The sequence below is a fragment of the Choloepus didactylus genome, chromosome 4 (genome assembly GCF_015220235.1).
Source record: "Choloepus didactylus isolate mChoDid1 chromosome 4, mChoDid1.pri, whole genome shotgun sequence".
NCBI classification, from domain to species: Eukaryota; Metazoa; Chordata; class Mammalia; order Pilosa; family Megalonychidae; genus Choloepus; species Choloepus didactylus.
This window is the reverse complement of record NC_051310.1, coordinates 43,137,617-43,161,420: the sequence shown is the minus strand read 5'-3', so window position 1 is coordinate 43,161,420 and position 23,804 is coordinate 43,137,617. Positions and strand designations below refer to the sequence as shown.

Sequence of the window (23,804 nt, the reverse complement as noted above, 5' to 3'; positions counted from 1 at the left end):
GCATTTCATGGATGCAGTCTGTTCTTCCTGCCATTTTAGTAATCTCTTCACTAATGCATTGACAATTACTTTGTGTTTTTGGATTTAGTTGAATGCTAAAAATCCAAAAATGAGATATATCATAGATAAGATGATGAATCTGCCTCCTTGTCATGGGGCATAACATCACAGTAAAGCTATGAGTTTTAAAACCTATGGATAGTTTTCTTAACAAGTATAAGGCCATTCAGCTGACCAAAGATAGTCTGGATTATTTCCCATACATTTTAGATTTAAATAGATTGTTGTTATAATTCTTGGCTCAAAAGCAAAGGAGGCATTACTATATCATTAAGTTCAAACCAAATTATATTAGAAGTCAGGTGTTTTCCTGAATGAATGCATGAACATGGAATTTATTATTTTGTTAAAAACTTAGTACCAGTTTTTACTGAAAAATTTGTTGATTGGCACTGTGGCTTCTCATATGTGAATTCATTCAAATGAATGCTGTTTGATTTGTTAAAATTTTTAATTGATATATTTGCTTTTATTCTACATGTTTTTAGTCATTTTTTAAATATTACTAATTTTGGTTACTAATTATATTAATTTTCTGTTGCTGCTGTAAGAAATTATCATAAAGTTGGTAGCTTAATACAACACTGGGCTAAAATCAAGGTGTTGACAGGCAGTATTTTTTTATGGAGGCCCTAGGGAGAACTGGTTTCCTTGCCTTTTCCAGTTTAGAGGTCATGCACATACCTTAGCTTGTGGCCCAGCAACATTGCATCTCTCTGATGCACTGTCTTCCACACTGTATTCTCTACTTCTGCATAGTCTTCTTTGACCCTGGATGAAATAAGTTCTCCAACTTTAGGATCTATGGGATCAGATTGGGCCCAGCTGGATAATCTTCCTATCTCAATGTCCTTATCTTAATTACACCTGCAAAATACCTACTTTCTCTTGTTTAAAAAAAAAAACAAACTAAAAAATGGGGTTATAGAAGGTCAGCAAAGGGTGGGTTTGAGATGTTTGGGTGGGTTAAGTGGACATTTTGACAACATGGCTTCTCCTTTGGCATGTTTAATTGTGATGTTTAATGGACCTATCCTTGGAATTTAAGATGACAATTTTAAAATAAAATTGTCTCTTAATGATGACTTGAGCCCTGCCACTCGATGGGAGAATCAGCAGAACTTGTAGGACCTTATTTGGGATTGACATTTCTCTATTGTAATTTTGTTCAATGTAAGGTAACGTATTCACAAGTTCCAGAGATTAGGATATGGGTATCTTTGGCTGGGGGTGGGGGTGGGGGGATGGGGTGGTGTCATTATCCTGTCTACCATTTAGTATTCACTTAACTATGGTATGGTTATTTGATATTATAGTATCATATGTTTGGTATGGATTTACTTTGCCAGTTTATTTGTTGTATTTTATTGCATGCCGTCTACCAGTTTTCACCAATTTACTCTCTTCTGTTGCTGCTGCTGCTGCTTCTCATCTTCCTCCTCCTCCTCTTCCTCCACCACCACCACCACCACCACCACCACCACCACCATCACCACCTCCTCCTTCTCCTCCTCCTTCTTTGTGCAATTTTATTGAGATATGTTCACACACCATACAAACCATCTGAAGTATACAATCACTCGCTCACAGTATCATCACATAGTTATGCCTTCATCCCCATGATCAATTTTAGAACATTTTCATTACTCCAGAAAAGAAATAAAAAAGAAAACCAAAATTCTCCTGTACCCCTTACCGCCCCCCCCCCCATTATTTACCCGTAGTATTGGTGTGGTACATTTATTACAGTTGATGAAAGAATATTAAAATATCATTGTTAAGTATAGTCCAGGGATTGCAATAGGTACGTTTTTCCCCACATATCCCTCTATTATTAATTCCTTCTAATATTGTCATTCATTTGTTCTAGTTCATGAAAGAGCTCTTTTATATTTGTAAAGTTAATCACTGACCTTGCCCACTGTGAGATTTACTGTGTTAAACATTCCCATGTTTTCACTCCAGCTTTCCTTTTGGTGACATAATGAGTCTAAACATCCCTTTTCCACCGCATTCACACACCATTCAGTACTGTTAATAATTCTCAAAATAACTTGCTACTGTCACCTCTATCCAATTCCAAATGTTTAAGTTCAACCCAGTTAAACATTGTCCCATATTAAGCAATTGCTCCCCATTCTTTAGCTTTATTCTATATCCTGGTAAGCTATATTCCATATTTTAATGTCTATGAGTTTACACACTATAATTAGTTCACATCAGTGAGATCATACAATATTTATCCTTTTGTGTCTGACTTATTTCATGTAACACAATGTCTTCAAGATTCGTCCATGTTGTTGCTTGCTTCAGGACTTCATTCCTTCTTACTGCTGAATAATATTCCATTGTATGTATATGCTACATTTTGTTTTTACTTCATCTGTTGATGGACACTTGGGTTGTTTCCATTTCTTGGCAGTTGTGAATAATCCCGCTATAATCTTCAGTGTGCAAATGTCTGTTCATGTCTCCTGCTTTCAGATCTTCTGGGTATATCCTGAACAGTGGAATTGCCAGGCTTTAAGGCAACTCTATATGTAGCTTCCTAAGGAACCACCAAATGGCCCTCCACAGTGGCTGTACCATGTTACATCCCCACCAACAGTGAATAAGTGTGCCTGTTTCTGCACATCCTCTCTAACACTTGTAGTTTCCTGTTTAATAGTGGCCATTCTAGTAGGTGTGAGATGCTGTCTCATTGTGGTTTTGATTTGCATTTTGCTAATAGCTAGTGAAGCTGAGCATCTTTTCATGTGCTTTTTAGCCATCTGTATTTCCTTTTTGGAGAAATTTCTTTTCATGTCTTTTGCCCATTTTTAAACTGGTTGGTGGTTTTTTTTTATTGTTGAGTTGTAAGATTTCCTTGTATATTCTGGGTATCAAACTCATCAGATATGTGGTTTTCAAATATTTTCTCCCATTGAATTGGTTGCCTTTTCACCCTTTTGACAAAGTCCTTTGAAGCACTGAAGTATTTGATTTTCAGGAGTTCCCATTTATCTATTTTTTTTCTTTCATTGCTTGTGCTTTGGGTGTCAAGTCTAAGAAACTACCGCCTATACTAGACTTGAAGATGGTTTCCTACATTTTCTTCTGAGAGTTTTTATGGTACTGGTTCTTATATTTAGGTCTTTGATCCATTTTGAGTTAATTTTTGTATAAGGTGTGAGATAGAGTCCTCTTTCATTCTTTTGGTTATGGATATCCAGTTCTCGCAACATCATTTATTGAAGAGACTGTTCTGTCCCAGTCTAGTGGACTTGGGAGCCTTGTCAAAAATCACTTGACCATAGGGTTGAGGGTCTATTTCTGAACTCTCAATTCAATTCCATTGATTGATCTGTCTGCCTTTATGCCAATACCATGCTGTTTTGACCACTGTGGCTTTATAATATGATTTAAAGTGAGGAAGTGTGAGTCCTCCCACTTCATTCTTCTTCTTCAAGATGTTTTTGGCTATTTGAGGCCCCTTATCCTTCCAAATAAAATTGATAATTAGTTTTTCCATTTCTGCAAATTATGCTGTTGGAATTTTAATTGGTATTTCACTGAATCTGTAGATCAATTTGGGTAGAATTGACATCTTAATGACATTTAGCCTTCCAATCCAGGAACATGGCATGTCTTTCCATTTATTTAGGTCTTTTTAAATTTCTTTTAGTAAAGTTTTGTAGTTTACTGTGTACAAGACCTTTACATCCTTGGTTAAGTTTATTCCTATACATTTGATTCTTTGTTGTAAAGGGAATTTTTTTCTTGATCACTTCCTTGTATAGCTCATTTTTAATGTATAGAAACACTACTGATTTTTGTATGTTGATCTTGTATCCCACCACTTTGCTGAACTTATTAGCTCAAATAGCTTTGTTATCTTTTTGAAGGTTTTTCTAAATACAGGATCATGTCATCCAAAAACAGTGACAGTTTTGCTTCTTCCATTCCAATTTGGGTGCCTTTTATTTCTTTTTGTGGCCTAATTGCTCTAGCTAGAACTTCTAGTACAATGTTGAACAACAGTGGTGACAGTGAGCGTCTTTGTCTTGTTCCTAATCTGAGAGGGAAAGCTTTCAGTCTCTCTCCATTGAGCATGATGTTAGCTCTGGTTTTTTCATATATTTCCTTTATCATATTGAGGAAGTTTCCTTTGATTCTTACCTTTTGAAGTGTTTTTATCATGAAAGGATACTGAATTTTATTGAATGCCTTTTATGTGTCAATGGAGATGATCATGTGGTTTTTCCTTTTTTGAATTTTTGATGTGGTATGTTATGTTAAATGATTTTCTTGTGTTGAACCACCCTTGCATACCTGGAATAAAATGTCTTTGGTCATGGTGTATAATTCTTTCAATATGCTGTTAGATTCAATTTGCAAATATTTTGTTGAGGATATTTGCATCTGTATTCATTAGAGAGATTGGTCTGAAGTTTTCTTTTCTTATAGTATCTTTATCTGGCTTTGGTGTTAGGGTGATATTGCTTCATAGATGAGTTAAGTAGTGGTCCTTCTTCAATTTTTTGGAAGAGTTTAAACAGGAATGGTGTCAATTCTTCTTGGAATGTTTGGTAAAATTTCTCTGTGAAGCCATCTGGTCCTGGGCCTTTGTAGGAAGGTTTCTGATGACTGATTTAATCTCTTTTCTTGTAATTGGTTTATTTAGGTCTTCTATTTCTTAGCTAATTATTTTTAGACTTTTTAATCATGATTTTTAGGAATGTTACTGCATATTCAGAATTTGATTCCTAATAAATATAGTATAGTTTTTACATGAACAAAATATTTTCTTCTCAAACCACTTAAATATTATTTTCAATAGATGTGTAATGAAATATATCTAAATTCTTTTTTCAAAAACTTTCCTTGAAACACTGACATTATCTTATACTTAAGGTGAGTTTTGTACATCATTAAATATAGTAGATTTGAAGTGCTTTTAAGCCAAAGACATATTTATGCTTTCCTTGATCATTTAGCAAAGTTCTAAGCCCTTTCAGTAAAATCATTGTCAAAAGGTGTCTTGTCCCGTTTTATAGGTATAGCAGCTAAGCCAATGAAAAACAAAAAGAGGTCTTGAGTGATAGTGCTTTGTACGTGATAAGCCCAAGGTAAATATTTGTTAAATTTAGTTGAATAGCCTCAGGCTGAGGACTGCAGTTTAGAATTCTTGTTTATTATTTTAGCATTCTTCTTTATTTGCTACAGCCTATTGATTGAAGTATTTATTAAAAAATGAAAAACATTAACTGAACTAAATGTTTTGGCTTTGATTATTTAAGGGATGTCTTAATCATCTGTTGTTCTGTTAGCAAACTATCCCAAAGTTTAGCAGCTTGAAACAACAAACATTTATTATCTCATATGGCTACTGAGGATTGGGAACTGGGAGCAGCTTAGCTAGATGGCTCGGGCTCAGGATCACTTACCAGGTTGTAGCCAAGCTCTTGTCCAGGGCTGCAGTCCTCTCAAAGTTTGATTGGGGCTGAAGAATCCACTTCCAAGCACACTCACATGGTTGTTGACAGGCCTTAGTTCCTTGCTGGCTTTTGGCCAGAGGCCTCCATACCTTACTACATAGTCCTTTCCACAGGAATGCACACAACATGGCAACTTGCTTCCCCCAGAATGCGTGATCTGAGAGAGAGCAGGCAAATGAGTGAGTGCCCACAGTGGGGTCATGGTCTTTTATAATCTACTTCCAGAAATTATGTACAATCATTTTGTCATATGCTACTGATCACAGAGATCAACCCTGGTACAATATGGGAGGGTAATATTCAAGAGTGTGAATGCCAGAAGTGGGGATCAGTGTGAGCCATTTTGTAGCCTGGCTACCACAAGTAGTTTTACTCTTAACATTGGCACCAAGAAATAAACTACATAAAGTGCTTTGGTCTGTTTCCAAAAGAGTGCAATATGTATAGAAGAGCTGCAAAGAAGTTATATTTGTTGAATTCTTGCCATCATTATTGTAAATTAGGGAAGAACAGTTTTTTGTTAATTATTTTTGTTGATTAACTTTTGTGATACCCTGTTTTTTAATTATATCTTAAATGTATCTAATATTTTATTGCTTTTGCAGGATTGAATCTTTGGAAGAAGAAATTATTTCGAAGGGAGTTAAACTTGTGATTATTGATTCCATTGCTTCTGTGGTCAGAAAGGAGTTTGATACACAGCTTCAGGGCAACTTGAAAGAAAGAAACAAATTTTTGGCTAGAGAAGTAGCCTCACTGAAGTATTTGGCTGATGAATTTTCAATTCCAGTAAGTTATTCTTTTTCTGTTTTTCCTTTTCTTTTTTTTTTTTTTTTTTTACATTAGATTAATTGACATAGTATCTGGTAATAATATTATAGGAAAATAAAAAACAGATGACTTTTGAAAGGTACTGTAGTGTAATTTCTGTAGCAAATATTAACATCTTAAATTAGATCATCTGATGAGTTATTACCCTTTTTACAATTTGAGCCTGGGACAGATTTGTAGGTTGTTTTCTTGAAAGTTCCTATAGTCACTCGTCTTCTTCTGTGTCATTGTTTAGTCTTTGTGCATGCTTTATATTACTTTTGTCACACTGAAATAAATATTAAGTATTAAAACTCCACAAAATTGCCTAGGTCTGTTTCTCTGCAGTTTCTTTTTTGACAATGATTCTAAGTTTTCTAAGTATTTTGGGTTTAGATCTGGTATTCAATCTTGTTTTGTAGTTCTATATGTCTTTTAGTTCTGGTATTCAGTGATAATTCGTATATGGTAGGATTTGGTTTGCTTCAGATGGCTAGAGGTTGACTTTTAAGGTATGTTTGGAGTGATAGTAAAGAAAGTGCCTGTGATAAAATCTTAAAAGAGTACTGTTGGCTTCACTTTTAGTAGTGGGAATTGTGATCAGAAAATCTGAAGATGAGGGTGTATTGAAGGTTTGCGGTTTGTAAGCTACAAGAAATAACTGTGTATTTGTATTAAGGCTTTTAAGATGTGAAGAATTAATTTTAGACGGCTTTAGTTCATGAGTTGCTTGCTTAAATTCAGCATTATATTTGTTCATTACAGTGAATTTCAGTGTGTTTTCCTATTTACGAAAGTTTAATTAAAACTTTCCCATAAAATTGATTTTTGTATGTAGAGCAATTTAATTACTGTTCTATCATGACTTCTGTTATTTAGGAAGGGAACTTAACTTGTTTAAGATAAGCTTTCAAGAGCAAGTATCTGATTACACTGCATGCATTATTTTGTCTTTTGGGTGCCACGATTGAATTTTCAAAATTATTTTACCAGTTATACATGGCTATACTTTATCTTCAGAAAGCATCTTAAATGATAGCCATGCATGTCAATAATAACATTCAGATGTAACTTTTTTATACACACATCTTGAATTTTTTATAAGTAAACTGTAAATTTAAAGTGGACCATTCACTGAATTTTCACATAGTGAACATACTGATGTATCCTTCACCTATAACCAGAAATGGAATATTATCAATATCCCTGGTAGTAGCTTCTGTCATGTCACTAACTTCTCTACCTTCCCAAAGTTGACTGACCACTCTCCTGACTTCTAACACCATAGATACATTTTGCATGTTTTTGAACTTTATATATAAGAAGTCATATAGTACGTACTCATGTATTCTTTTGTCTCTGGTTTCTTAATTCAACAGTATGTTTGTGATAGTCATTCATGTCATTGTGGTAGCAATGACATTTCTATTGATTTACAATGTTCCATTGTATGATTATACCATAAATTATATATACATTCTCTTGTTAATGGTCATTTTGGGTTGTTTCCTGTTTTGATTCTTGGAATGATTCTCTTACACATATGTACACATTTCTATGTGATTTATACCTAGAAGTTGAATTGCTGGATTATGGGATATGCATGCATATGTTTAGCTTTAATAATAATATATATTGTCATATAGTTTTCCAAAGTAGTTGGACTAAGTTTCACTCCCAGGAGCAGCATGTGGGAGAATTCCACTTCTTCCATAGCTTCATCAACATTTAGTGTTATTAAGCTTTTCAATTTTAGTCATGTATCATTTCAATAGAAGATAATAAAATTTGGTTATGATTTTATGATTTCTAGATTTGTTTTTGGAAAATTAAAATCTTGGATCTCAATAACATTAAGAATATGTGCAAATAGGGCCTTTGAGATTTATAAACCCAAGCAAGAAGGCAAGGGAGAAAATATGGCTTATAAAAAGTTCTACATATTTTAATGGCTTTTAAAAAACTGTTTATTTTGAAATAATTTCACATTTACAAGAGAGTTGAGATAATAATACAAAACCCATACAGAGAACTCCACCATACCTCCACCCAGTAACCTAGTTGTACTAACTTTTAACGTTTGCTACGTTTGACATAGCATTCCCTCCCTCCCTTCCTCCTTCCTTCCCTTCTTGTCTTTCATCTGTCTAATCTATCTGTCTGTCTGTCTGTCATCTATCATCTATCTATCTAGGTTGTATACATCATGCTCATTGAACACTTACGTAACCACCTTAAGTACAGTTATCTAGTTGAAGAAATTTATCATTAATTTAAAGCTTACAGTCTTTATTTCAGTTTTTTCATATGTCCCAATAATGTCCTTTTGGGTATTTTCTCCTCTATTATTAGATCCATCACTGGATCATATATTGCATTTAATTGTCTTTGTTTCTTTAGTCTCTCTCTTTTTAAAAAATTGTGATAGTATGTATACAAGATAAAATTTCACCATCTTAACCACTATTAAGCATACAGTTCAGTGGGATTAATCATATTCATATTGTTAGGTTACTCTCACCACCATCCATTACCAGAACTTTTTCATCATCCCAAATGGAAACTCTGTACCCATCAAATAATAACTCCCCATTCCCAACCCTGCTCACCCCTGGTAACCTGTAATCCACTTTTTCTCTCTATGTATTTGCTTATTCTAGCTATCTCGTATAAATTAAATCATAAGATATTTGCCATTCTGTTGTCTGGCTTATTTTGCTCAAAATGGTAACTTCAAGTTTCATCCGTGTTGATGCATTTATCAGAACTTCATTCCTTTTTACTGCTGAATAATATATCACTGTATGTATATATCACATTTTATTTATCCTTTCATCTGTTGATGGACACTTGGGTTGCTTCTACCTTGGCAATTGTGAATAATGTTGCTGTGAACATTGGTGAACAAATATCTCTTTGAGTCCATGCTTTCAATTTTTGAAATGTATATTTAGAAGTGGAATTACCAGATCATATGGTAGTTCTATGTTTAACTTTTTGAGGAACCGCCAACCTTTTCCACAGTGGCTACACCATTTTACATTCCTACCAACAATAAACTAAGGTACCTATTTCTCCTCATTCGCACCAAAACTTGTTATTTTCCATTAAAAAAATCTTAATAGTAGCCATTCTGGTAGATGTGAGGTGGTATCTCATTGTGGTTTTGATTTGCATTTCCCTAATGGTTAATGGCAATGAGCATCTTTACATGGGCTTATTGGCCATTTGTATATGTTCTTTGGAGAAATGTTCATTCAAGACCTTTGCCCATTTTTAAATTCAGTTGTTCATCTCTTTTTGTTGTTGAATTGTAGCAGTTCTTTATATATTATGGATATTAAACCCTGTTGTCAGATATTTGGTTACCAGATATTTTCTCTCATTTTGTAAGTTGTCTTTTCATTTTTCATTTCATTTTTCATGTCCATTGATGCACGAAAGATTTAAATTTTGATGAGTCCAATTTATCTGTTTTTTCCTTTGTTGCTTGGGCTTTTGGCGTGAAATCTAAGACTTCATTGCCTAATACAAGGTCCTAAAGATATTTCCCTATGTTTTCTTCTAATAGTTTTATAGTTTTAGTCTTATATTTAGGTTTATTTTAATGGCTTTTTAATTCATATTTTGGATTATATGATGTAAACCCTAGTGAAGTCAAGTGCTATAAAATTTATCCTGCTTAATGCTCATCTTTTAACTTTCATTATAGATGGGTAACATGATAAATTCAAATTTTTGTTTTCCCCAGTCAGAATAAATAAGAGAATTTAAAAATATTTTATAGAGATACTTGATTGGGTGGAAAAGTTAAGTATATATGCTTATTTGATTAATTCATGGTTACTTGACTTCATACTGTGTTAATTATGAAAACCCACTTTTAAAAGTTTTATTGTTTGCTTTTAAATAGTAATTATAGCCTAATACTTTTCAACTTTTCTAATGTGATTTATTTTCCTGAGTGGGAAGGGGCTCTGCTTTTATTTGTTTTTAGTAGAGCCCTCTGAAAGAGTTAAGTATTTAGTATCTCCCACAGTTCTGTCTTTCCCTTTGGTTTTCTGTTTAGAGATTGTGCCAGTTTGAATGTATTGTGTCTCCCAAACGCCATTATCTTTGATGTAGTCTTGTGGGGCAGACATTTTGGTGCTGATTAGATTTGCTTAGAATGTGCCCCATCTAGCTGTGGGTGATGACTCTGATGAGATATTCCCATGGAGGCATGGCCCCACCCATTCAGGGTGGGGCTTGATCAGTGGAGCCATATAAATGAGCTGACTCAAAGAGAAGGAACTCAGTGCAGCTATGAGTGACATTTTGAAGAAGAGCAAGCTTGCTAGAGAGGAATGTCCTGGGAGAAAGCCATTTTGAAACCAGAACTTTGAAGCAGATGCCAGCCACGTGCCTTCCCAGCTAACAGAGGTTTTCCGGACGCCATTGGCCATCCTCCAGTGAAGACAGAGCCATTGCCAGTCTGGGCTGGAGAAGACAGACAAGGAACAAACTGAAGGAAAAATTTCTTTGAAAACAGAGCCATGGAGATTGAGGTCTGGAGTCAAGAGGTCTTCGGCTGGGAGAGCAGAGTGGCTCACATGCATGGAAAGGGTGAGTTTGCCCTCGAGGTTGAGGGCGGGCCTTCCACCTCGATGCTCAGGGAATGTCTTGCCACCCCAAGCCCCAAAGAGGGTGGAGCACATTCCCAGGGAATTGGGGAGAGCATGGCTGCCACCACACTGTTCTGAAGGGGTTGAGCATGTGCCCCGGAGATGGAAGGGAATCCGGGTGCTGCCCCGATGTTTGAGGAGGGTGGGGCCGAGAAGGTGGTCTCCCCAATGTGTGGATATGTTGGAGCACTCACCCAAGTGTTTGGAGAGGAAAGGGCTGCCACCAAGGCCCTTAGGAAGGGTTAGACTCCCGCTCTTTCAAGTCCCAAGGATGCAGCATCGTTCTGTTAATGACTCTCAGACTTTGGAATCTAATGGAGTTTGTCCTGCAGGTTTTAGGAACTGTTTTGGTCCTGTTAGCCCTGTTTTCCTTACTCTTTCTCCTGATGGCAGTGGGAATGTTTATCCTGTGAATGTCCCTCCTTTGTATATTGGAAGCATATAACTTGTTCTAAGTTCACAAATCCAAATCTAAAGGAAAATTATGCCTTAGGACCTACCACGTCTGTAATTGATTTTGATGGGATCTTGTACTTAACTTTTGTTACTGAAATGATATAAGTTTCTGTGATATTGTTGTGGGATGAAATGTATTTTGTATATGGAAAGATAATGTCATTTTGGGGTCCAGGGGGTGGAATGTGCCAGTTTGAGTGTATTATGTCCCCCACTCTCGGTACCAAAACCTGTTCTAGTTTGCTAATGCTGCGGAATGCAAAACACCAGAGATGGATTGGCTTTTATAAAAAGGGGGTTTACTTGGCTACACAGTTACAGTCTTAAGGCCATAAAGTGTCCAAGGTAACACGTCGGTAATCGGGTACCTTCACTGGAGGATGGCCAGTGGCGTCCGGAAAACCTCTGTTAGCTGGGAAGGCACGTGGCTGGCGTCTGCTCCAGAGTTCTGGTGTCAAAATGGCTTTCTCCCAGGTCGTTCCTCTCTAGCAAGCTTGCTCCTCTTCAAAACATCACTCACAGCTGCACTGAGTTCCTTCTGTTATGTCAGCTCATTTATATGGCTCCACTGATCAACTTAAACCCACCCTGGATGGATGGAGCAACACCTCCATGGAAATGGTCCAATCAGAGTCATCACCCACAGCTGGGTGGGCGCATTCCATAGAAGCACTCAAAGAATTACAATGTGATCAGCCCTGATAACGTCTGCCCGTACAAGATTACATCAAAGATAATGGTGTTTGGGGGACATAATACATTCAAACAGGCACAAGATATATGCAGCATATAATACATACTTAAAGTATATATATTCTTTTTGTAATAAATGTGTATTGATTTCAGAAAGCTTTTAAAAAATACTTCTTTTAGGCAAAGCCAGCATTTTCCTAGCCTAAATACCTTACTTAAAATGGGAAATCATAAACTTTTAATCTTTGATACCATTCTTTGATAGATGCCTTCATATGGGACTAAATGTTTTGTCTGGTTCATAGCAAACCTTATGCTTGCAGTGTCTCAAACATGCTACCAAATGTTACTCTCAAGGCTTTGCATTTGCTATTCCTCAGTCTGGGATATTTCTCCTCTGCTTATCCATGTGGCTTATTCTCTTTTGTCACCTTATCAGTGAGGACTTCCCTGGCCATATTAATATTAACCACATACCTGCCTCCCCATGCAAATCATATAAATACGTTATATATTTATATGATTATTGTTTGTGTATTCCCTCCACCCCGCAGAATATAAGTTACAGGAACTCTGTCTATTTTGGTAACTGCTTTATTTTCAGCACCAAGAAAGTGCTTAACACACAGGAGGTACTCAATAAATATTTGTTGAATGTGTGAATTGCATGTAGTGCTTCTCTTCTTGAGCTTGAATTAATCTGGTATCGATAGATACTGAGCCTAAAATTTAATATATACTTTTAACCTTATCTTTTTTTAAATGGTTTTAGATGGCAGAATATCTTTTCACATAGGAACTGTGCTCAAATAATACTGTATCTTTAGGAAGAAAAAGAATGAGAGATTTCTAAACTTGAAAAAGCTTTTAGAGATCTAGGCAGTATCAGAGATCCAGGAAGTAGAAGAGGTTGTATCTCAAGTCTTTTAGAACTATGAGAGGTGAATGTTTGTTGGCTTCTGAGGATTGATTATGGAAGCTGTGCGTGCCAGCCTGCTCTCTGCTGTGGACTTGAGATGGTGGATGAGCTGACATTGTAACACATTCCACATCTCTTTTCATTCAAAGAAGGATAAAGAATAAAACCAACTTGGAGGTTATTGATTCACCTAAGAACAAAGTCATCCTGAAAATTGTTAATTTGATATTTCTATGAGATATCAAGAAAAGATGTCAAATAAATAGTTGAATATATGGGTTGGAACATCAGCAGAGAGGGCTGGGTGCACATATCAATTTTGATCACTGGCATATAGTTGGCATTTAGAATTATGGGTGTGGTTGAGATTCTCTAGTGAGAGAGTGTAGGCTTAGAAGCTTATGGTGGTATGAGTGCTGTGCTGAATTTTTAAATTTTTCTCTAATGAATGTGTAATAGTTTTGTTAAGTGGGAAAGAGGTTAAAATATAATTTGTACTTATATCTGATTGCCACTGAATGTTTTTTGAATAGAGAGCCATTTATTAGGATATCTAAATTTTTAATAGTATAATTGTAGGGAGAAATTGGCTATAGATACACTAATTACGAGATCTTTCACAGTGATCCTGGGAGAAGATTATAGAGTTGTAATGGAGGGATTGGGAGAGAGATTATGGATTGTGGACAGCTAAAGAATTTGGGAGATGAAGGAGAAAGATAGAGGAAGGTGATGAGTAGAAAAACTGCTTAAAGATAACTTTGAGGTCTCAAGCTTAACCAATGATTAGCCTATTTTTCTATAACATCAACATGGATAGGTAAGCCAAAAGGATGATTAAGTTCGTGGGGAAAGTAGAGGAATTTGGTTTTGATGTACGAAGTTTGAAGAGCATTGAAGCCATTCAGTTTGAAGATAGGTATGTGATATATCTCAGGAGATTAGGGTCTAAAGCTCATGAGGGGTGTGTAGACTCGAGTTATAGTTTTGAGAACCGGGTGTATAGAAGTTATAGTTGAACTGAAAGGTCGGAACTCTAAGCATTGTCAAAATTGAGTGATAAGAAAAGAAAGAAGAGCCAATAAGTGAGATTGAAATGGGGTTAGAGGAGGGGAAATAGAAATCACCAATAATTTCATCATCAAAATATAACCTCTTAATATTATGAGGGGTGGATGAATGGATAGAGTGTTCTTATTAACCTATGGCTACAGAATTTTTTTATTTAAGATGGTTCCATTTTTTAAAATTTTAGAATATGACATATATACATAGAAGTGATAACTTTCCAAGTGCAATTTAACAAGTAGTTAGAGAAGAAATTTCAAAGAATATTATGGGTGACAGTTCCACAGTTTCAGTTATTTCCTTATTATGAAATATATATATACAAAAAATAATATCTTACAAAGTTTGATTTAACAAGTAGTTTCATTCATATATATATATATGAAGTTTCCAAAGTTGTTATGAATTACATTACCATAGTTTCATTTATTTTCTTATTGTGACACATGATGCATATACAAAAAGGTGATAGCTTTCAAATTACAATTTAACAAGTAGCTATAGAACAAATTTCAAAGAATTCTATGGGTTACAGTTCCACTATTTCAGCTCTTTCCTTCTAGCTATTCTAGTACCCTAGCAACTAAGAAAATGAAAATTATATAGAGATTCAGTATTCATAATACTTTGTTAAGTTCCATCTTGTCTGTTGTTACACATTCTTCTAATTTAATCAGTCTCCTGGTCTTCAGGGATGTCTAGGCTGTGACCACCCTAACTTGTTCATGTAGAAAAGGGTTGTTGACTTTATGAGAAAAGGGGACATATCTGGTTGATGGTCTTGAAGAGGCTTTTGCCTCTGGGTTTTGGGGCTTAGCTGTCATAGGAGTCCTCTGAAGGATTTAAGTTTCTGAAGAATAAACTTGGTGAGTGAAACATTTATAGAGTCTCAGATAGGGATCTGGGTATTCTTTAGGGTTTTTGGGACTGCTGTTGACTTGTGGTCATTTGGCATATCTAGGTGAAGCTTGCATAGGAGGAACCTCCAGGAGAGCTTCTTGACTATTTGAATTCCCTTAGACACTGCAACCTTATTTTGTTGCCTTTCTTTTCCCCCTTTTGGTCAAAAAGGCATTCTCAATCCCTGGATGCCTGGGTCAGGCTCATGTGTCTCATGTGTCCCATGTTGCCAGGAAGACTCATTCATCTGGGGGTCCTGTCCCATGTCGGGGGGAGGGTGATGAATTTAAATTTGCAGAGTTAGGCTTAGACTGAGAAAGTCCACGTTTGGGCAACAAAAGAGGTTCTCTGGAGGTGACTCCTAGGCATAAATATATGTGGGCTTACCTTCCCCTTTACAGCCATAAGTTTCACCAGAGCAAGCCTCAAGATTGAGGGCTTGACTTACAAAGTAGGGGGTTCCTAAGTTCACATAGCATATGTTATGCCCACAATAATTATCCATATCTCACATTATCATCACTTAGTTGTACAATCCTCATCACTCTCCATTTTAAACAATTCTCATGACCCAGAACACCTCTTAGCTCTTGTCAGCCCTTAATTGTTTGTCCTTAGTATTTGTATGGTACTGTTAAGGTATTTCTATTAATTATAGTCTCTAGTATGCAATAGGTAGATTTTTCCAGATACCCTTCTGTTTTCAACTCTCTGCACTAGTGTCATATACCTTAGAAGTATATCATGCAAGCACCTATGTATACTTGTGGTGCTGATCTCTGGGAAACATGCCTTTAAACAGCCCCTTTCAATCCTATTTGCCTTCAGTACAGCTCTGATACTTATAATCCCATTAACAAACAATCGTCACCCCTATGCATTCCCATACCTTTGAATTCATTATCATTAACGTATCTGAACATATTAGATTATCATTTCCCCCTCACAAACTTCTGTCTGCCACTAGGTCCCCACTATTCTACACTATAAGACATTGGTTTTATATTGTTCAGAGAGTTCATAGAAATGGTAACATACAATATCTCTCCTTTTGTGTCTGACTTGTTACACTCAACATTATATCTTCAAGGTTCACCTATGTTGCCATATGTTTCAGGACCTGTTCCTTCTTATTGCTGCATTGTATTCCATCATATGTATATACCACATTTTGTTTATCCACTGGTCTGTTGAAGGACATTTGGATTGTTTCCATCTCTTGGCAATTGTGAACAATGCTGCTGTGAACATCTGTGTACAAGTGTCTGTTCGTGTCACTGCTTTCAAATCTTCTGAGTATATACTGAAAAGTGGAATTGCTGGATAGTAGGGTAATTCAATATCTAGTTTTCTGAGAAACTGCTAAACTGTCTTCCACAGTGGATGTACTATTACACATTCCCACCAGCAATTTCTCCACATCCTCTCCAGCTTTATTGTTTCCTGTTTGTTTAATGGCAGCCATTCTTACTGGTGTGAGATGGTATCTCATTGTGGTTTTGATTTGCATTTCCCTAATAGCTAGTGAAGGTGAACATTTTTTTATGTATTTTTTAGCTATTCATATTTCGTCTTTAGAAAAATAGCTTTTCACATCTTTTGCCCATTTTATAATTGGGCTATTTGTACTACTGTTGTTGAGTTGTAGGATTTCTTTATATATGCAGAATATCAGTCTCTTATCAGTTATGTGGTTTCCAAATATTTTCTTCCATTGAGTTGGCTGCCTCTTCACCTTTTTGTCAAAGTTTCTTAAGTCACAGAAGCTTTTGATTTTGAGGAGTCCCATTTATCTGTTTTTTTCATTTGTCCTTGTGCTTTGGGTGTAAGATCTAAGAAGCTACCTTCTATTACAGGTCCTGAAGATGTTTCCCTATATTATCTTCTAAGAGTTTTATTGTGCTGTCTCTTATATTAAGGTCTTTGATGCACTTTGAGTTAATTTTTGTGTAGGGTGTGAGGTAGGGGTCCTCTTTCATTTCTTTGGTTATGGCTATCCAGTTCTCCCAGCCCCAGTTCAGTGGATTTGGTGGCCTTATCAAAAATCAGTCGACCATATATCTGGGGGTCTATTTCTGGACTCTCAATTTGATTCCGTTGATCAATATGTCTCTCTTTATGCCAATATCATGCTGTTTTGACCACTGTAGCTTTATAGTGGGCTTCAAAATTTGGAAGTGTAAGTTCTCCTGTTTCATTCTCCTTTTCTAGGATGTTTTTGGCAATTTGAGGCCCCTTTCCCTTCGAGATAAATTTGATAAATCTTTTCCAAGTCTGCAAGGTAGGTTGTTGGAATTTTTATTGGAATTGCATTGAATCTGTAGATGAGTTTGGGTAAAATTGACGTCTTAGCAATGTTTAAGTCTTCTTATCCATGAGCATGGAATATTTTGCCACCTATTAGGTCCTTTTTTATTTCTCTTAGTAAAATTTTGTAAAATTCTGTGTAGACATCTTTTATGTCTTTGGTTATGTTTATTCCTAGGTACTTGATTTTTTTAGTTTCTATTGTGAATGGAATTTTTGTTTGATTGCCTCTTCAGTCATTACTAGTGTATAGGAACATTACTGACTTATCTGCATTAATCTTATATCCTGCTGCTCAGCTGAATTTTTTTATTAGCCCAAGTAGCTTTGTCATCGAATTCTCAGGATTTTCCAAATATAAGATCATATCATCTGCAAATAATGACAGTTTTACTTCTTCCTTTCCAATTTGGACATCTTTTTTTTTTATCTTTGTCTTGACGAATTGCTCTGGCTAGAACTTCTAGCACAATGTTGAATAATTGTGCTAGAAGAGGTGGGCATTCTTGTCTTGTTCCTGATCTTAGGGGGCAGGCTTTCGGCTTCTCTCTGTCGAGTACTATGCTGGCTGTGGGTTTTCATATATGCCCATTGTCATATTGAGGAAGTTTCCCTCAATTCCTGCCTTTTGAAGTGTTTTTATTGAAAAGGGATGTTGAATTTTGTCAAATGCTTTTTTCAGCATCTATCAGGGTGATCATTTGGTTTTTGCCTTTTGATTTGTTAATGTGTTGAATTACATTAATTGATTTTCTTACATTGAACCACTCTTGCATGCCAGGAATGAAATCCACTTGGTTGTGGTGTATAATTCTTTTAATGTGCCTTTGGATTCTATTTGCAAGTATTTTGTTTATGATTTTTGCATCTATGTTCATTAGGGAGATTGGCATATAGTTTTCTTTTTTGTAGTATCTTTATATGGTTTTGGTAGCAGAGTGATATTAGCTTCAAAAAATTAGTTAGATAATGTTCTGTTTACTTCAGTTTGTGAAAGAATTTGAACAGGAGTGGTGTCAATTCTTTTTGGAAAGTTTGGTAAAATTCCCCTGTGAAGCCATCTGGCCTTGGGCTTTTATTTGTAGGTAGATTTTTGATGACTGATTGGATCTCTTTGCTTGTAATTGGTTTGTTGAGGTCTTTTTTTTCTTCTTGGGTGAGTCTAGGTTGTTCATGTGTTTCCAGGAAATTGTTTATTTTCTGTAAATTGTCTAGCTTGTTGGCATGCAGTTGTTCATAGTATCCTCTTATGTTTTTGTTTTTTGTTTTTTTTTAATTTCTTTGGGATCTGTAGTAATTATCCCCTTCTCATTTCTGATTCTGTTTATTTGGGACTTCTCTCTTTTTGACTTTGTCAGCATAGGTAAGGGTCTGTCAATCTTGTTAGTCTTCTCAAAGAACCACTTTTTGGTTTTATGTATTTTCTCTCCCTCTCTCTTTTTTTTTTGTTCTCCAGCTCATTTATTTCTGCTTTAATCTTTGTTATTCATTTTCTTCTGCTTGCTTAGGGTTAGTTTGTGATCATTCTCTACCCTTCAGTTCTTCAGTTACACCTTTTGTTAGCTTTTTTTTGCTTTTTGATAGATGCATTTAGAGCTATAAATTTCCCTCTCAACACTTCCTTTGCTGCATCCTACAGGTTTTGATATGTTGTGCTCTCATTTTCATTTGTCTCTAGATATTTACCAATTTCTCTTGCAATTTCTTTTTAGCCCACTGGTTGTTTAGGAGTGTGTTGTTTAATCTCCATAGATTTGTGAAAGATATGGTTCTTTGGTGGTTATTGATTTCTAGTTGCATTCCTTTATGGTCAGAGAATGTTCTTGGAATAATTTCAATCTTTTAAAATTTATTATGGCTTGTTTTGTCTCCCAGCATATGATCTATCCTGGAGAATGTTCCATGGGCACTAGAGAAGAATGTGTATCCTGGTCTTTGGGTTGTTATGATCTATATATGTCTGTTAAGTCTAATTCATTTATTGTATTGTTTAGGATCGCAAGTTCATTATTGGTTCTGTGTCTAGTTTTTCTAGCTATAGAAGAGAGTTGTGTATTGAAGTCTCCCACTATTATTGTAGAAATGTCTATTGCTCCCTTCAGTTTAGCCAATGTTTGTCTCATGTATTTTGGAGCTCCCTGATTGGGTACATAAACATTTATGATTGTTAATTTCTTCTTGGTGAGTTGTCCTTTTTATTAATATTTAGTGTTCTTTGTCTCTTATGACATCTTTGCATTTAAAGTCTATTTTGTCCAATATCAGTGTAGCTAATCTAGCTTTCTTTTGGTTGCAGTTTGCGTAGAATATTTTTTCCATCCTTTCACTTTCGGTCTCTTTGTGTCACAGCATCTAAGATGAGTCTCTTGTAAACAGCATATTGATGGGTCATACTTTTTAATCCATTCTGCCACTCTGTATCTTGTAATTGGAGAGTTTAATCCATTCACATTCAAAGTTTTTACTGTAAAGGGAGTTCTTGAATCAGCCATCTTATCCTTTGTTTTTTAGTTGTAAGTTCTATTATTTTTTTTCCTCTTTCTCTTTTCTTTCCTGTAAGTTACCTGTTCTGGATTGCTAATGCTTTCATTTTGCAAAATACCAGAAATGGATTGGTTTTTATAAAGGGGGTTTATTTGGTTACACGGTTACAGTATTAAGTCCATAAATTGTCCAAGGTAAGGCATCAGCAGCTGGGTACCTTCATTGGAGCGTGTCCAATGGCATCCAGAAAACCTCTGTTAGCCGGAAAGGCATGTGGCCGGTGTCTGTTCTGGAGTTCTGGTTTCAAAATGGCTTTCTCCCAGGACATTTCTCTTTAGGCTGTAGCAAGCTTCTTCTATCTGAGCTCTTATATAGGGCTCTAATAAACTAATCAAGGCCCACGCTGAATGGGCAGGGCCGCACCCCCATGGAAATTATCTAAGCAGAGGTATCACCTACAGTTGGATGGGTCACATCTCCATGGAAACAACCTAATCCAAAGGTTCCAACCTAATCAGCACTAATATGTCTGCCCCGACAAGATTGCATCAAAGAACATGGCTTTTTCTGAGGGACATAATATATCCAAACTGGCACATTACCCTTACTAATACTCTTCAGTTCTATGCTCTTCTCCAAACCTTTCTCTCCTTTATTTATCTCTCAACTGGTAGAGCTCCCTTTAGTATCTCTTGCAGGGCAGGTCTCTTGTTAACAAATTCTCTCAGCATTTGTTTGTCTGTGAAAATTTTAAACTCTCCCTCAATTTTCATGGTGAGCTTTGCTGGTAAAGAATTCTTGGCTGGCAATTTTTCTCTTTCAGAATCTTAAATATGTCATACTACTCTCTTCTAACCTCCATGGTGCCTGCTGAGTAATCAGGACTTAGTCTTACATCATTTCTGTTGTATGTGGTGAATCACTTCTCTCTTGCTGCTTTCAGAATTTTCTCCTTCTTTTCAGCATTTGACAATCTAATCAGTATATGTCTCAGAGTAGAATTTGAATTTTTTCTAGTTGGGGTTCATTGGGCATCTTTTATTTGCATATTTATGTGGTTTAGAAGGTTTGTGAAGTTTTCTCCAACTATGTCTTGAAACATACTTCTTAGCCATTTACCCTTCTCTTCTCCCTCTGACACCAGTGTTTCTTATATTTGTTCACTTCATGCTGTCCAGCATTTCTTTGAGGTCCATTTCAAATTTTTTGTTTTTTTTTCCCCATTTGTTCTTTTTTGTGCTCACATTCAATTACTCTGTCCTCAAGTTCACTTATCCTTTCTTTTGCCTCTTGAAATCTGTTATTGTGTGTCTCTAGTATATTTTTAATTTGATCCATAGTATCTTTTATTTCAATTAGGTCTGCTATTTTTAAATTTACTCTTTCAAATTCTTCTTCATGCTCTTGTAGAGTCTTCTTGATTTCCTTTATGTCTTTGGCCATCTCGTTGAAGTTGTTTTGGGCATTTATTTATAATTCTTTAATTAATTGCTCCCAATATTGTGTCTTTTCTGGCTTTTTAATTTTTTTGTTTGGCTTGTCCATATCTTCTAGATCCTTCAAGTACTTTGTAATTTTCTTTTGGCTTTGGGGCATTTGCTTGTCTTGATAAGGTTATTTTGGGATGTGCAGTATTATTTGAGCATTTGTATATAATTTGGTGAAGCTACAGTTTGCTGGAATGCAGTTTCCCAATCCTGCTAGCAGGTGGCGGTCTTGAGGTATAGCTTGCTGGGGTGCAGTTTCTCTAACTTACCAGCATGTGGCGCTCTCAAGTCACCAAACTTCTGTATGGTGGGTGGAGTCCAAACCAGGTGGGGAACCAGTCGGTACATGGATTCTCCATGTGCAGTGGGGACTGCCTGCCCTGAGGCTGCATCTTGGGCCCAGAGCAGATAGGCAATGAGTCTGCTCTAGGGTATCCTGCAGATGGAATGTTGTCCATGTCTGCCTGCTCCCTGCATGCCTTGCCCCTGGTAGTCTCTGGGGTGTAGGAGGGGCTCCTGATCGTTGGTATGGTGCCTCTCCCTTCCCTGCCTCTTGCTGGTACACCACAGCCCCCCACTTCCATGGGGGGAGAGTAAATGCTGGCTGCCAGGTTCCCTCTACTGAGCTCCCTGCCGTCCGACTGTGGAGGATCACCTCTCAGCCACTGTCAAGGTAGGTGCATGGTTGTGGAGAGCCACTGCTCACTAGGCATCTGGTGAGAACAAACTCACCCTGTCCCTAGAACTGCCTACTCTCTTGGGTTTTTTTTTTTTTTTTTTTTTTGGTGTCCCCTCCATGTACTGTGGGGGACCCTCTAAGGCCAGTCACACTCCAGGAATGAAGTCCTGGGCATCCTCCAGCCTCTTTCTAGTTACTTTCATGGACGAGAAGCCCATTCCACCTCACTTACTCTGCCATCTTCCTGGAAATATGCTTCCATTATTTTTAACCAGTTTCATGTTGTTGAGTTGTAGAACAGAAGAGAGGGTCCACAGACAGGCCCATAGATTTATGGTCAGTTGATTTTCAAAAGAAGTGCTAAAGCAATTCAATGGTAAAAGGACAGTTTTTCAATAATTGGTGCTGGAACAATTGGATATGCATATGAAAATACTGAACTTTGACCAATCCTTGTATGAGTATATAAACCTAACTCAAAACGGATCTTTCACCTTAACATAAAATTGAAAACTATAAAATTTCTAGAAGAAAACAGACAACCTTCGTAACATTGGGTTAGGCAAAGGTTTCTTAGATAAGACACAGAAAGCATGATCCATAAAAAAATATAAAAATGTCTGCTCTTTGAAAAAGACATTTCTAAGAAAAAACAAAAAGCAACTGGAACACTTATTCTAGAGGATCTCTTATGGTTCTTTCTTCTCAGGTTTTGGCTTTCTGTAACCCTAGGGAACAGAACATTTTCAAACTTGATAAATCAGTGAACTTTATTTCAGTTTTTCAAGCTTTATCCTAATACCCTTCTTTTTTATTTTTAATTCTGCTAACTTCAGAAGTCATGGGACAATATAAAATTGTTGAAGTCTTATTTTAAATATGTTGTATTATAATTGCTTCAAAATTAATTGCACAATTTTTCTAATTGAGTTTTAGAAGAGGCAAATTGTTGAAGACTTGTAGGTAACAAATATAATCTACTGGTTCCTGTGCCTCTGCTAGTTTTTCTTTCTGAAACATTGTTTTCTTTTTTATTTTCCAATCTTTTTTTCTGTGAAATTAATCATATCTACACAGTTTGTGAACACTGCCAGCCCCTTAAAGGCTGTGGAAATATAGTAAGCCGCTATGAAAATGCTGAGACAAATTTTTAAAATCTGAAATGTTTGTTTCAGCACTGATCAGCTACTTATATTTTAAATTCATGTTTTCTTTCTGGAGATGATTTGTTTAATTGTAAGCATGTGTGAGCAAATGTCCTTGTTCAAGGCTGAAGAAAACCCGTTTCTTAATCTAGGTCTATTTTTGTTCTGTCTTTATCACTGTTGTATAGCAAAAGCTTATGATCTCATTCAAATTTAGATCAGATATTTTATTAGTTTTATGGAAAGTTACAAAAAGAGCTCTTTGGAGCAGTTTACGAAGAAAACCTTTACCAACCTTTTTTAAAAGAAATTTTTATTTTGAAATTATTTCAAACATAGAGGAAAGCTGCAAACATAATGCAAAAATAGTATAGAGAACTTTAATATATGCCCTACTCAGATAATCAGATTTAGCAACTTTTAATATTTTGTTATATTGGTTTTATTGGTCTATCTATCTATTGATGTATCAGTCATCTATTTTCTAAACAATTGAGAATTGTTTGTATCTATCATACTCCTTTACCATTTGATACTTCCGTATGTATTTCCTAAGAAAATGAGCATGTGCTTATGTAACCACTGAAAGTACAGTTATCAGGTTCAAGAAACTTAACATTGATATAGGGCATATAGTCTATATTGTAATTTTTTC

At 36.0% G+C, this 23,804-nt stretch overlaps 1 protein-coding gene across 2 annotated transcripts in view; it reads left to right on the top strand.

Annotated features, from left to right (window-relative positions):
- RAD51B (RAD51 paralog B) overlaps nt 1–23,804 on the top strand; it is a 781,261-nt gene that overhangs the window by 145,395 nt on the left and 612,062 nt on the right. For both annotated transcript variants that reach the window (XM_037832462.1, XM_037832463.1), the window contains exon 7: nt 6,143–6,326. In XM_037832462.1, coding sequence (XP_037688390.1) covers nt 6,143–6,326 — 184 coding nt within the window. The remainder of the gene's footprint in view (nt 1–6,142; nt 6,327–23,804) is intronic.